This window comes from Poromitra crassiceps (genome assembly GCF_964638095.1).
Source record: "Poromitra crassiceps genome assembly, chromosome: 8".
In the NCBI taxonomy this organism is placed as follows: domain Eukaryota; kingdom Metazoa; phylum Chordata; class Actinopteri; order Beryciformes; family Melamphaidae; genus Poromitra; species Poromitra crassiceps.
In genome coordinates, this window is record NC_139629.1 from 1,599,248 (window position 1) to 1,615,306 (window position 16,059).

Below are 16,059 nucleotides of genomic sequence, written 5' to 3' on the forward strand. Positions count from 1 at the left end.
TTTTGGGCGTCCACGGCGCGGCGCTTCGTCTTCTGTTACACGGGCCGTCGCAGTGGCGCGCCCCGTGCCACGGGAACGCGTGCTGGGCCTTCTCGTCGGGGCTATGCTGGCAGCCTGTGGTCCGGTCGCTTCGCCAACGTCTTCGTCAGACACCTCGGAAGGCAAGTACGCTCCGTGGCCGGTCCGGGACAGGGGACCGATGTCTAAGCTGCCGTCACGGTCCGTGGGCTGCTCTGGCTCGGAACTCGACATGCCAGGAATGGGAATATCCACGGGTAGAGAAGGCTTGTGGGTGCTGATTCGGTCTGCGGATCTGGTGCAAAACAACGCTTCGGACGGCTTCGAGGGAGATGGACTGCCGTGAAGCTGCTGCTGCTATGATCGGCCAGAGAGAGGTGGTGACGTAGAACCCTTGCTATATATATGAGGATTAACTGACGTCATAGCAGACGTCATACTAGGACTTTGACTGACCACGTTATGCTAGGACTTGACTGTCGTCAGGGGATGATCGGATTATGCATGAGTGGCCTTCAGCTTGAACTATGGTCTGGAGACCTCACGTCTCCAGTGTGTGGTAAAGATGATGTGTAAAGTACAGGGATGCAAAGTCATGGAGAGTGGAAAAAAGTGACTGATACCAGGACAGACATAAAACCACTCAGAAATCCTCCTATTTTGAGATGGAAAAGGTGACTGTCACGTAAAGGTTGCATCCCTGAAAGTATCCAAGTGTCCTCAAATCAATCAGCACAAACACAAGCATAATCAGCAGTAGTAGAGCATAAATGAATTACTAAACAAACGAGAACATAATCAACAGAATCATATAAAAAGTAATGAAACGTTCAATAAAATACAGGCATATTTCCCCAAGCATAAAGATATTCTGATGTGATTCAAGATTAAAATAGCATCCATACACATACTTCCAAATGTATGTAAAGAGATAAAGTGTTTTCAAAATCATTCATAGCATGATTTATATAACATTTTTATTCCTAAAAACATGTGCATTTTTAGCTGCAACCAGCAGTCACTCTGTTGGTTGGTCCACAAAAGGTGCATTTAGGAAATGCACACATCTAGTTACAGCTATTGCGAATTCGCACTTTTTTTTATTTTTATGTTATGACTGTTGACAGTATTTTCTGATTTAAAAAGATAAAAAGAGTCTTGAGATATCCAAATTTCCCTCTGTAAAAACTGTTGGCTATGTCAACAAAATGAAACAATAATTTTGAACCTGGCTTTATCCAATCTTCAGATTTCTGTTCTGGAAATGTATGCAAATTAGCACGTAATTAGATCATGCATTTGCATATTTAAACATGACATTTCAGAAAACTTGTCATACAAAAATACATTTCTTAATGTAAGTAATCAACTGGGGAGATTTCATGGTGATAGCGATAGCCAATTTTAATAAAGAAGATAATTAGTTGTCTCTCCAATATGATACACTGGTTTGAATGCAGTAAATCATTTCATTTGTAGATAGGCCAGTGCATACAATATCTAATCATCAATTTATATTAGTAATTTATCTGGGGGAATTTCCACCAATACAAGGCTTCATACTAGTTTAGAAGAAGTGATGTGAAGTCTGACTCAAGACCCACCCTACTGATTTGTGGTTGGGTTTGTTCTGAGGGTAAGCCAATCAGAGATGGAGTAGAAGTGACATGTCACATTGCAGTTTTTCTCTCCACAGTTTAAGCCTGTGTCAATGTATTTGAGAATAAAATGACATAAAATTAAAGTATTTTATGTATTTAAAATACACAAAATACAAGGTCTGAAAGTGTTTTGATACAAATGACATATTATTTTTCTCGGTCCAGCCAAATACAAATGACAAAATACACAAATGTATTTGAAATACATGTATTTAAAATACTACCCATCTCTGGCAAGGCGTGAGTGTCTGCTCGAGCCGGTTTGACTCCGTTTACATTAAAAACTGCGACAGTTCACACAACACGACATGCATATTTATACATCAAACTCTTGAGCTACTTCTGCTCTCACTCAGAACGACAAAAATATAAGTGATGTATAGTTTTTGAGATATTAACGCTTGTTTGGCACAACTCATACTATTAACTGCCACGGGGTTCCGCATTTCTGGGTGGCAAGAGACGTCACGCTGATTCGTCCTATACAATATGAAACGCTGTATGGAAAATACAGAGTTCTGTGCAAATATGGTGGACATTATCCAGTGGTTGTGTGAAAAGACCCCCCCCCCCCACCCAAAAAAGGAAAGAGGGGGGGGGGGGGGTTCTAGAAAGTCACTAGTGCCAATTCTGACCAGGTGGGAACATCTGAGAGAGAGAAGTGAACATGCCCTTCCTTCATCTGTGGTCCAGAGGCTCCCTGAGCTGCTCAGCTGCCATACAAGTCTGGTTGTACTGGGCATCTCCCAAGCAGTGCTGGACAAGTTACTCAGGATTCAGGAAATGTAATTACTTACTTATTACTCAATTATAAAATAACAAAATTACTTTACTTATTATCGAGTATCAAAATGTACATCTTATGTTACTCATTACTTTACTATATTACTTTCGCTACCCCCTTTCAAAAAAAAAAAAAAAAAAAACTGACGTACAACCTGTTTAGCCAGCTCCTTTTCAAACTGAATCCACTTTATTGGAACAATAGTTAACCTTACAGGAGTCAACAATCAGGCAAACTGCATACTTTTTATTTATTTGCCTACATAGGACAAAAAACAAATCGCATTCTGGCAACACAGTAGTCTCGCAGTAACTTGAAGTTACTTGGATTAGTAACTAATATAATTGATGTTTTGGAAATTGTAATCCCTTGCATTACTAGTTACTACCTTGAAAGTAATACAATTACAGTAACATTGTTACTTTACTGCCTAACATGCCCCCCAGCAATTACTCCCTCAGGAGTCAGGTTGTTGCTGTAAATCAGACTTGGCTCTTAATTGACTTGCCTGCCTCATTACATAAGGGTTAAAAAAATCAATACAACTATTTATATACAAATACAAAAGGAAAACTTTGGTTCAGGAAAAAAATAAACAAAACCCAGGCCTCTCTTTTAAAAAAGAAGAATAAATAATCTATCTAAAATATAGAATTGAACCTGTTTCTTAGAAAAACACAAATGAATGACTTGTTTTCTGTGACGAATAAATGTTTAGCAGTTTAGGATACTGACAATTTCCCTCTATTGAAACCAGTGAGGTCAGTTGGTGTGTTTACATGCCCACCAGTATCATTATTATTCAGGATAGTGGGTTATGCCAACATTATCTGGGATGCTGTATTATATGGCACCATATTTACAGTGTAGTATATTTTGTTTAATCATACTTGGATATCCATGAATGGGATAAAAAAAGATGCACTGCAACAGTTTATCTGGAATAAGATGTGAAGCAGAGGCATTGTTTAATGTGAACATACCCCATAGCCTACCACCTAAAAAAGTCAGGCATCTGAGACGGGTTTTACAAAAACAAAAGCAGCATTAACTAGCAAGTCAACTGGACAACGCTTTTGGAAAACCTACCTAGCCCTGGTCCATAATAGGGCTTTCTCACACTACACTTAGCAGGGGTTAAGTCAGTCTCGTAGCCTGGGCCTAAGAGAGCTGTTAGCCCAGGGCTAAGAAAGCTTTCACACTTGCACAATCCTGGCCCACTCTAAAGTGGGCTAACCCCCGACTTCAGCCCCAGCTAGCTGGCCCTGCTCTGAACACAGGGCTAAAAGTTGCCCTTGTGAAACGGGGCTAAGTTAGCCTGGGGCTAGCCCTGTGATAGAGCATGTAGTGTGAAAAGCCCTAATGATGAGAAGACAATAGCATTTATTACACCTGCATTTTGCATTGCAGCGTCCAAGGAGCTTTTTATAGCTCCACCTGCTAGTTGGATTTCTTCAGTCCAGGTAGTGTGAGCTCATACCTTGAGAGGAGAGACATTTGGAATATTGATAAAGTTATGATTGAACACATTTCTACTCCAGTCATTCATTATTGTCCAGACTAAACAAAGTTATTCAAAGATATATGCCCACAGACGAGATGGTCAAATAGTAGTTGCAAATAATTCCTCACATTTGTTTTAACATGCTTGGAGAACCTCACTGGGTAGGGTTTGCTATAGGAAACTATGTATTATTATTATTTGATTTATTTATGTAGGGTTAGTGTTAGGGACAGATACTTAGGGAGAGATACTGTACATAACATATACCATTTGTCAACATCTGATATGTACCACAGCATTTGTAGCCTAGGCTAGTTTGCAATGCCTGTCCCTAGATGTTATTATGTAATGATACTGGCAACTGAACTGACACTATCTGACCTGTTCTGATGCGATACACCCAACTCATCTGGTATGCTATCCAGAATAAAACACCAACAATCATTTGCAACTATTCTTTCACTATAAGGTCTGCATCTACACCCTCGCACTATGAATATGAACCCATGCTACCGGGTTCACAGATGACAGAATAGTAGAAGACTGGGCTCCATACCATTCTGTGGCGCCTTTGGCCAAGTCCAGCTGGGAAAGATCTATCAGGACCTGTGCACAGAAAACAAGTGGGAAGCTGATATACAGTAGCACATGTTGCTAGTTAAAGTTGGCATTTTAGGCATTTATGCAGACCGATGTACAAAGCATGCAACAGAAGAGTAAGCTTAAAGTCAAGCTGAACCTAAAATTTTAGTTCAAACACCTGGGTATTCAGTGCACCTATTTAATAATGTATGCCAAAAAAAATCAGAAAAATCTAATTTCTTTAGTTTTTCACACTTTTTCACATCAAAAGTTCATTTTTCAAGATTTCATTCATAACAGTAATCTTCTGTTTGCTGACGTCACCTAGTACTATCAAATTTCTACCCCATTTCAACCAATCATATCACGACATGGCAGCTGTCAATCAAATCTTCATTTCAGGATCATTTTCTATTCCAAATGAAGGGGAAAATGGCGCCTAGTGCCTGTCATCTGGCAGAATTTCTAGCCGATAAACTAACTACTAACTTGGCCAATTATGCAAACTAAATCAAACGGTAATGTCTAAAAGCTAATTTATACTAACTGCGGAGTGTCCGGTGTTTGCAGAGCGGAGGCTCTGTGCGGCGAGTGCGGCGCTCTGCACAGGCTCTGCGGAGGGACTGCACGGAGCTCCGCGCTCCTCTCAAAAAATGTAACTCCGCGGAGCCCACCGCGAGCTCGTGCAGTCAATTCCGAGGCTATGATTGGCTAATGTTTGCTATGGTTTGTATAGGGAAGAAGCCTCCACAAACTGACCAAGTGACCGGCGAAATCAGTGCAAAATTAACGGGTTTGAGCATCGCCACATGAGTGAGGGAGCAACATGATCCTTTTCTCACAGTCATGAGGGAGCCCATTTTAGAGTGAATAGCCTACAATTTACTACGTCAATAAAAACGATTTGAGATCGCAAAAAATTAAATGCAAAGCACAAAAACAAGAAGACAACAAACTTACTTGCTAAAAACAAACTGAAAATAGCCTACAATTGCACTATGATTGATTATTCGCCGATATCACACACGGAAGAACTGATGTGACATTTGCATCCTCGCCTGGAGGGGGATTCTCCGCTCTCCGCAGAGACTGCACTCCTACGTATTTACCATAAAAGGATGTGCCTCTGCGGAGAGAACAGTCTTGCCGTGAACACCGCGGACACCGGCCGCTCCGCAGTCAGTATAAATTTTCTTTAAGAATGCAAATAAATGTAACTGGCTCGTTAAAACTCGCATTCCAGGAATATTATTTACTGCAATAGCGATAATGGCGCGCGCCTCAGAGAGCCTGGTTGTCAGGGGTCGCACCTCGGAGATTCCAGGCCGACGGGCTGCACTCTCCGGTCAGCAGCTGGCTGCCTGCAGCTCACCTAGCTCCACTCAGCCACTAACCTCACGTCAGCAGGCTCTTCCCGAGGGGAGCGCCACAACACGCTGAATCCCACTCGATTTGGAGGCGGGACAGGCCAGGATTGGCCAAAGCCCAATCCAGTCCCCAGAATTGTCAAATAAAATCATCGACAAGCTACTGTGACCCGCCTCTCAGACAAGTTATGTTTTCAGTCTGAAACGGACTCAGACACACGCGACGAACGGGTTCAGTTCGACTTTAAAATCAAAATGTCGCTAACATTGCAAGCAGCCAATGGCACAGAATCCAAGGAACAAAGACACAGCAGTCAGACTATATATAATGTATGTATGAAATAAAAAATAAACATGTATATAAAGCAGTACCAGGCCTGAAATATCTCCGTCTATTTGTGTCTGTAACATTATCAAAGCATTTCAAATACTGTCCAGCCGGGAGTCCCCATTGTGGCTGCGGCAGTGGGTTGGGTTTGCTTGGAAGGAGGGGGAATTGGTCTAACTGGTTAAGCTACTGGCCTATTCACCACGCCCACTTTTTCTCTCTTCCGCGCTACACACAATTGTATTTGTTCTTCCGGTTCAGCGCTAGTTGGCGTCCAATTTCAAAACAAAACGTCACTATAATAATGAATGAAGTTTGGCAACATTCAGAATTAAGCTACACACTGCGGCCAACTTCAGTTACATGTTCATAGCGTTACTGCTGCGAGGAGCCGATGGCTGTACCTGGTCGGCATTTAACGTTAGTTACAAAAGCACGTCGACAGTGTTTTCTCACTGCCAGTAGCCTACAGCAGGGTTTGACAGATAGCTAGTCCGACCGGTGTCAACACAGTCAGCGCTCCCAGTCCTCGCTGCTTGTTAATTATTTCCAATAGGCGTTATTCTGATAAACTGGTCACATATATGTTACGTTCTCACCCGAAAAATATTAAAACTTTAAAACAGTTTTTTTTTTTTTTGCTTGAAAACAGCTTTTTGGCAAGTCTAAAAATGACTACGGTAGGCATAATCTACTTCCGTGTCTAAAACCGGAAAGACGATTACAAAATGACCTCATGCAGAAGCGTCCTTGTATGGGCAAAGAATAAGGTGAATAGGGTGAGTGGTGGCCTGCTGACCTGTAGGGTTAGAGTAGTTTACAGCTTTCTGGCTTGTATTATAACTAGTTTGTGTTGTAACCAGAATGTCCTTCCTGTTGTAAGGGACCCCAGTTCTGTTGGTAGCTTGGGAAGGTGCTAGGAAATGCTCCTAAACTGGGGGTCTGAGGGGAAGCTGGTGTAGGTCTAGCCTAGGTAAACCCAGCCACCACGTGACCTGCTCTCTCAGTTCCCAGGTCTGAGAGCAGGTCACGTGGGGGATGGGTTTACCCAGGCTAGTGTAGGTCCACTGATAGTTACCTGAACTGTCAACAAATACCAATAGCTGAAAATCAAGATGGCAGCAACCTTGCTTACCATGCCAATCTCCTTTCTCTCCCGTGTGTGGAACATTCTGTTGTTTTTCACCGCCACATCCAACTTCCTAGTTTCTGCGTCTTCAAGTGACACAGAAAACTCAAACCTGTGACAAAGAGAAGGATTGGGAGAAAGAGGAATGCCAAGTACAACTTTACAAATGTCGGGAATCAGATAAATCAGCAGATGAATGTTATGTGCGAGAAATCCGCTGAGCTTACTTTTCGTTGAAGATGGGGTTGATGGTCCTCTTTTTGACATGAGTCCTCATGCGGTGTCTCCAGGACTGGTCAGGCAGCAAGTAGAGGCGGACGTAGGAGTCTGAGCCGTTCTCATTGCAGGGGAACAGGTTCCTGCGGGGAACCGGCACATGTGAGGCCTTAAATATATTGCAGCTGGTTTTTCTCCTAATTAATTTGTTGGTTTTGAATGACATATTAATTCTGGTGGCAATGTCATTGTAATTGAAACCACAAAGAATGAAGCAAATGAAGAAATCTGAATCAGAAATCAGTTTGGATTTTAGTTGACTAAATTCCTGGTTAGTATACATATTGATGTAAAACACTTTGCCCTCTATCGTTGCAACGGCCTAAAAACTGCGCTTAGTGCCAGACGCAGTGCAGATTAGTGGGCATGGACCGGCCCACTCGATATTTTGGTGTTGGCGCTACATGCAGCCTTAAGCATTATAACCACGCCTTTTAAGCATAAAATTATGCACAACCTGCTCATTGGTGAACTGCAATTACTCAATGACATTCTTCCTTTCGAAGCTCCGATCCACTCGATCCATGTCCGGGTGTTGGCTGCATGCTGTCATCTCTTCATGCCAATTTGGATATCTCAGCACATCACAGATCATAGCCTGAATAAAACAATTCAACCTACAGCCAGGCAAATACAGATCTGTTCAGCAGGGCTGATGCGGTCTCCCTGTAGCCTACAATATAGAACGTTAACTATCTGTGACATTCCTGATATGCATCCAATTCCATGATCGTTATGTTGTAAACATAACTTTCACAATAGTGAACAAGCACCCCCACTCGGCTCATTCAGGGCAGGTAGTTTTATAACTTGTAGACGACCTGCTGCACAGGCTAAATGATGCACATAAATATAGCCTACATTATGTAAAGTCATTGCATAAATGTGTTTTTATTGTAAAAGTACATGTGAAGTAAGCCAAGTCTTATTGGAGCGGAGTCTGCTCAGCGGACATCACGCTATCACTCATCTATATCACATTAACTTTGCGAGGGATATATATACCACCTGGATTACATATATGTTTCACATAGGGTTGTGTTTTAATTTTTATGTTTTATTTTGTCCAATATTGAAATGTTCCAAAATTGCATCTTGTGTTAACATACATATTATTTATATCTACCACTTAAGTCTATTTAGGCTGATTTGGTTGCTATTTATTGTCGAAATGTACTAGCCTCAATGCATGCTGGGACATTTCACATGTGTGGCTTTGGTATATATATATATATATATATATATATGGTATATACATATACGGTATATATATATATACGGTATATATATAATATGCAACATGCAAGATACCCGCTGAATAAGTTTCCAAATGTTCATGTCATTCTGGCCAATACTCCACTTCTGTTATAACATTTCAGTCTGGAATATGGAATAGGCTATCTTTCAATAATCTTTATGACTAAAAGGCTAAAAGTAATCTCATGTGTAAGATATTACTGTTCTACAGTTATTTCTTGCGGCCCTGGGGCCTGGCGCAAAATGTCGCCCCAGGCCCGGACTCAAAGAAAAACAAAATGATCCCCAAAAACTCAATAAAAGGCAGAATTATGTTAATAAATTTCATCTGCTACAGCCATTGGATTTATATCACTATTATATCAGGAGATTAACAAGAAATTACCAACCACAACGGGAGAGAGGGGTAAACATAGGGAGACTCCTGTGAAAATCAGGAGTGTTGGCAGGTATAATCTCCAATGTGTGGCCCTTCGCTTACTTGATGTAAGTCAGTATGGCCCTCAGGAAGAAAAAATAATTGCCCACCCCTGCACTAGAATGATAAATGCTAATAGTTATGAGTAAATCATAACCATTAGCAGCTCATTTTCTTAACCCCAAAGTACCTGCAGGAGTTGACCAGGATGATGAGCTTATTCCTCAGGGTGGCGTAGCGCACGGTCAGCTGGATCTCCCCAAACGACCCCTGATGGTTCATGATGGCCCTTCGGTGAGGAAAATAAATAAAAAAAATATATTTTTTGTCTCACTTAATATTACGTGACTGTTACTAAATACCTACATGACCGCTGTAGAAAGGTTAGAACTCCCACTTAGAATGCACACTGAGTAAAGGTCTAAGCCCTTGTTCACACAGGACGCCGAACGTAAGCAGAACTGAAGTTTGAAGCAGGCACAAGCTGAACAGACGCCTAACCGTTCACACAAGAAGCCTTCTCTTTTCCTCTCAGCGCCTCTCGCTCCTTGAACCCGCCCACAACTCCCATTGACTTCATGCCTGGCTCCACGCGTCACGCTTGGAAAATAGGCGTGACTCCTGAACGATCGCTTGAGCAAGGCGTGAGCGTGGCTTCGGCGAGGCTTCAGCATGACGCGCGCGGCTGGTATGAACGGCCTCGCCTGTTAACAAGGACGCCTAAATGAAACTTGTGGGTTCAGCGTAGGTAGAGCTTAGGTTGAGCGTTCCTTCGGCGTCCTGTGTGAATGGGCTGTAATTGGAGGGCAGAAGATTAGCTTAAGTTTAGCATAGATTTAGCAGGGGGCAGGGGGAATTGTGTACAAGTGCCCAACTTAAAGGTACAAGTGAAAAAAGAACTATATGTTGGGTACTTGTGCAAAGAATTGTAAATACATTTGTTTTGCTGAACTTTTTTTGGGGTCCCAGCTAGGGGTGTCACGATACACTCAGTTCACGATACGATACGATACGATACACGATATAGGGTTCACGATAACGATAACGATACGATATTTTAACCAATATCTTTTTGGGATCGATTTGTAAGTTGAGGGGGCATTCTCCATGCTAATTTGAGTAATTTCACCATTTTCATCCTCGTCTGTAACGTCCCTCGTCTGTTCAAACAAAGCAATGAAAAGGAGAGCGAGCATGCAATCAGATACAGATCAGTGCCACCATGTTCAGCTTCTTTTTCTCGCGATATGAGATTTCATCTCAACGATACATATTGTCACGTTTTGATATCGCGATATATTGTGGGACGATATATTGTGACATCCCTAGTCCCAGCCTTTTATTTGCAGTGTACAGAATTATTTTCCCATTTTTCCAGTATTCTTGCACCGGTCTTCATGGGGTGTTATCTTTTTGGGATGCCCACTTCGTGATCACTCTTTGACATCACTAGTTTCACGGACCTTTGCCTTGAGTTTGAAGATGGTACCAGCGCAACAATTGTCAATACCAAAAGGAGAATACACGGTTTGATATTGGCTGGGAAATTTGACACATTTCATTTACGACCCACCCACATAATCAGCTGTGCTGCTCATCCCACAAATGCATGATCCATACAAATGGGGCCTCATTGTAAAGGGAAATGAACAGGCTTTCCAATGAGATCAGATACAATGCTGAGGTAACAACAGAGAGACCAAGCACAACATTTATTTCCAAACTTTTTTGAGGGGTTTAGAATAAAGCAAAAGACTCACGCTGGGTAGGGAGCTCCCTCTGAAAGGTCTAAGCGTGACGAGGCGATGGAGTTCTCCGACAGCAGGCTGTGGGAGTCGAAGCGACGCATGTGCAGAGTGCCACCAGGTGTCCGCCCACCTTCGGAGCCCAGGAAGGAACCGTGGCGCTGGGGTGCGTAGTCTCCATTAAAGCCGTTGGTGGAACCAGCGGCCGGGATTGGACATGAGGCTTGTGCAGGGACAGTGTTGGAGGGAGGTGGTGGAGAGGAGGCGGTAGAGAGCGAGGGAGTGTCTGAGGAGGCGCTGCTTGCTTGGTTGGTCTGAAGTGTTTGTGGTTTGGGTTGCGGAGGAGGATCGAGGACGATCTTGGGTGGGGGCTTTTCCAAGGTAAGAATCTATGTTGGGATTGAGGACATCAGTGACAGTGAAAGAAAAAGCTGTACAATAAGGTGATATGAAGTGTGAAAAGTATGACTCTTGCAAATTTTACTGTTGTTTTAAGTTGTTTCTGAAGAAAGGGGCCAGAACCCCAAAATGATAAAAACAGAGGTACTAGTTTCAAAGAAGGATAAAGGTTGCTGAATGTGGAAATCAATTTTTTTTTTTCTTATGTTGAGGACAAGTTTGTCCCAAGCGGTCATTGTGTTTTTGCACTGCACTTCCTAGAGATCATTTGGCAATCAAGCACTAATGTCTTTTTCCTTTATATTATTATATTCCTTTATATTTGTATTTTCTGTTGATGAAGCTTCTGTAGGTACTGGTCTTTTCTTTGTCTGTTCAGCCGCAGCTGTCGGTGCTCATGCCATTTTTTTTCCTAACAAACCACCCACTACTGCTGCTGCTTCCAGCAACATAAAACACCATGTTTATTTTTTGACCAGAGGGCTGTTTCCTGGAAAGACCGCGTTTCTTGCTAAACTTGCCCTACTCTGCCTCTGATTGGGTTGGGTTAAGGCATGTGGCGGTTGGGTTTAGGCATGAGGAGTGATTACTGGTTGGGTTTAGGCATAAGGAGTGATAATTGGTTAAGGTTAGGGTAAGCATATCAGGGTAAGCCAATCAGAGGCAGAGTAGGGCGGGTCTCAGCAAGAAAAGCAGTAGGATCTATAGACCAATTATACGCCTACGTCACAATGACAACAAAGCGAGCTGCGCGCGCAACGTGTAGGCAGAAAACCCTCAGCCCAGCATTCACAGACAGTGAAAAAGCCCCGCTGTCAGGACTGCTCTATGCCCATCTGCAACACACAGTTATATTTTAGTTTTAAAATGCAGTTCTCGGCTTACTACCACAGCTTATCGCCTAGTGATAAGCACTTTGTAACTAACGTTACTTGGTCGTTAACTAACCGAGCGATGTGGCTGAGCAGCCTACAGTTTCAGGCAGCTTACCTGATTATGAAGAGCACTGCAAAGTCGGGCATTTTTAACGATTTCCTCTTTCGGCTTGCAACCAAAGACACCTACGGTTAGCATTAAAAGCAAGGACTAAAGTTTTACCGAATCCCGTCAACTCATACTGCTTTTATGCTAACCGTAGGTGTCTTTGGTTGCAAGCCGAAAGAGGAAATCGTTAAAAATGCCCGACTTTGCAGTGCTCGCTTATTTCATATCAGGTAAACTGTAGTAGGCTGCTAGTAACAGCCACATCGCTCGGTTAGTTAACAACCAAGTAACGTTAAATAATGTCATTATTGAGTTGAACTGATTGGAACGAGGACATCATTAAAAATGCCCAACTTTGTAGTGCTCTTCATAATCAGGTAAGCTGCCTGTAGCTGTAGGCTGCTCAGCCACATCGCTCGGTTAGTTAACGACCAAGTAACGTTACATAATGTCATTATTGAGTTGTGTGCATTATCAACATAACAATATATCTTTGCAAGTTACAGAATAATTATCTACGCTATCCCCAGTTATAAAGGAATGCACGATATGTATGACTAGGCTTGGCCAATTGACAGCGCCAGTGCGTATGGGTCTGTAAGACATATCCCATTAAACAACGTTAATTTCGATGCATAACATTGCTTATCACTAGGCGATAAGCTGTGGTAGTAAGCCGAGAACTGCATTTTAAAACTAAAATATAACTGTGTGTTGCAGATGGGCATAGAGCAGTCCTGACAGCGGGGCTTTTTCACTGTCTGTGAATGCTGGGCTGAGGGTTTTCTGCCTACACGTTGCGTGCGCAGCTCAATGTTGACAAGCTGTATAAGGGGTCTATAATAAGTCACATACACTTAACTGCAGGTTAGAAGAGGATGCAATGTAACCGGGTCTGGTGTGTGGTGTGCTTATGTGTGTATGTGTAAAATAAGAGTATATGTACTGAATGAGTGTGTATGTTGATCTTAATGTGTGGGCTCACCCTGAGAGCAGCCTTCATCTTGATCTGGCTGTTGGTTCCAGAGCGCTCCAGCAGGAAGCGTTGGTCCAACGTCATGTTGGAGACACTGAAGAGGCGAGCCAGGGGCAGGCTGAGCACACCCAGCAGAGTCTCCTTGTCATGCTCTTTGACCTGGGACAGCAGAGAAACAGACCGCACAGAAAGACATCACAGATACAGACAGACAAGCTTCATATAGTGAGTGAATTAACTTTTATAGTCCATGGCAGAGTCGTGCAGATAGAAGAGTCCCGACATCTCCATTCACTCCAATGGACCAGTTTTTTTACTCTCAAGAATTCCAGGAAGTAAGGTCCTGGATTAAGCAGCACTGTCAAGTTGCAGCAAAATAGACAGTTTGTGTTGTACTCTGAAAGGGTTTTTCCCCCCTTGAATCAAATTGTACATTATCAGCTTTATTTTAGCATGCAAAAGTAGCGCGAGACCCATTCCTGGCTGTTCATTGGCTAATGAGTCTCGCATTTTGGTCGTCCGCTGACGCCACTCTCTCTCTAGAGGACACTAGTCCCTGGGTGTCTGGGTAGTGTAGCTAAAAGCACTCGCCTACCACCGCGGAGACCCGGGGTAAATTCCCGGTAGCAGTACTTCTGGCTTGGTCAGACGTTCCTACTTCCTAAAGACACAATTGGCCGTGTCTGCAGGTGGGAAGCCGGCAGTGGGGTATGAGTCGTGGTCGCCACACTAGTGCCTCCTCTGGTCAGCCGGGGCGCCTGTTCAGCGGGGAGGGGAGCTGGGGGGAATCCCATGGGGGATCCCCCCATGCACTACGTCCTGCAGGTGAAACCCCTCGCTGTCAGGTGAAAAGCAGCGGCTGGCGACTGCACGTGTCGGAGGAAGCATGTGCTAGTCTACAACTCCCCCCAGATCAGCAGATGGGGTGGAGCAACATGGCTATTGCTAAAAAACAATACTCATGACAATGATAAGTGTTTTCAAGTGTAGCATTCCATGGCATAGCAGGACTTGATACGTGGGATGGCTCAGATGGATCCAAAAAACAATGGATTTCTAAATATGGTGGTGCACTCTACGTTTTGAAGCCTTCATCACAATAAAACTGCTGTAAATTGGGGTTAGTAATACTGGTATATGCTCTGTATCCCACTGAAGAAATCACAACCATGACCTGCTACTGTAACTCCCTGACCGACCCCCAACCTTGTGACAGTTTTCTACATTTCATTAGGGTTCAAAAACAATGGGAGAGTGTTTTTGTGTGGTGACAGACCTGAACACTGAGCTGCTGGTTCTTTTTGTGTGGTGACAGACCTGAACACTGAGCTGCTGGTTCTTTTTGTGTGGTGACAGACCTGAACACTGAGCTGCTGGTTCTTTTTGTGTGGTGACAGACCTGAACACTGAGCTGCTGGTTCTTTTTGTGTGGTGACAGACCTGAACACTGAGCTGCTGGTTTGTGTGGTGACAGACCTGAACACTGAGCTACTGGTTTGTGTGGTGACAGACCTGAACACTGAGCTGCTGGTTTGTGTGGTGACAGACCTGAACACTGAGCTGCTGGTTTGTGTGGTGACAGACCTGAACACTGAGCTGCTGGTTATTTTTGTGTGGTGACAGACCTGAACACTGAGCTGCTGGTTCTCGACATTATGCACAAAGAAGGTGAAGCCTTCCTCCCACACTGGGTCTTTAGACGCGTACACAACCTGCCAAGAGAGAAGACAGTGACAGGGTTCATTCCAAACACCTATATAGCAATTTTGGACAGAAGACAGTAAGTTCCTGAGAGTAAACAGACTTAAAAGTAAATAAAAATAGAACGGCGGCACCGCGGATATATGCCTCCGCCAACAAGTGAGCAGTCGACAATCCATGTCTGTCCAGACTTTGATGTTTGAGCAAAATGTGAATAAATTCCATCAAGGTGTTACTGAGATATGGCGTTAACGAGCTTGAAAATGGCGTTCGTGAGGTCACAGTGACCTTGACCTTTGACCACCAAAATGTAAATCAGTTCATCCTTGATTCCAAGTGGACATTTGAGCCAAATGTGGTGACATTCCGTCAAGGCGTTCCTCGGATAACGCAACGAGCTAGAAAATGTCATTTGTGAGGTCACAGTGACCTTGAAGTTTGACCTTTGACCACCAGAATGTAATCAGTTCATCCTGGAGTCCAAGTGGACGTAAGAGGCACATTTGATGACATTCCCTCAAGGTGTTGCAGATATATCGTGTTAACGAGCATGAAACAAGTGGTCGTGAGGTCACAGTGACCTTGAACTTTGACCTTTGACCACCAAAACCAAATCAGTTCCTTGAGTACAAGTGGTCGTTTGAGGCAAATTAGAAGACATTTCATCAAGGCGTTCCTGAGATGTCGCGTTAACAAGCTTGAAAATGGCATTCAAGAGGTCACAGTGACCTTGATATAGTGATATAGTGTTAACGAGCTTGAAAATAGCGTTTGTGAGGTCACAGTGACCTTGACCTTTGACCACCAAAATGCAATCACTTCATCCTTGAGTCCAAGTCGACGTTTGAGGCAAATTTGATGAAATTCCGTCAAGGCGCTCCTCAGATATCGCGTTAACGAACATCGGACAGACGGACGGAGGGATGTACG

At 43.3% G+C, this 16,059-nt stretch overlaps 1 protein-coding gene across 1 annotated transcript in view; it reads right to left on the bottom strand.

Moving 5' to 3' along the window:
• Positions 1 to 2,626: 2,626 nt before the first annotated feature.
• The window catches only part of esyt3 (extended synaptotagmin-like protein 3), a 33,870-nt gene continuing 20,437 nt past the window's right edge, over positions 2,627 to 16,059 (bottom strand). Inside the window, exons 16-23 of the mRNA XM_083642140.1 lie at positions 15,054 to 15,140; positions 13,438 to 13,587; positions 11,085 to 11,458; positions 9,515 to 9,613; positions 7,601 to 7,732; positions 7,380 to 7,485; positions 4,524 to 4,573; positions 2,627 to 3,943 (exon numbers count right to left, since the gene is read on the bottom strand). Of these exons, the coding sequence (XP_083498266.1) occupies positions 3,904 to 3,943; positions 4,524 to 4,573; positions 7,380 to 7,485; positions 7,601 to 7,732; positions 9,515 to 9,613; positions 11,085 to 11,458; positions 13,438 to 13,587; positions 15,054 to 15,140 (1,038 nt within the window). The 3' untranslated portion in view covers positions 2,627 to 3,903. The remainder of the gene's footprint in view (positions 3,944 to 4,523; positions 4,574 to 7,379; positions 7,486 to 7,600; positions 7,733 to 9,514; positions 9,614 to 11,084; positions 11,459 to 13,437; positions 13,588 to 15,053; positions 15,141 to 16,059) is intronic.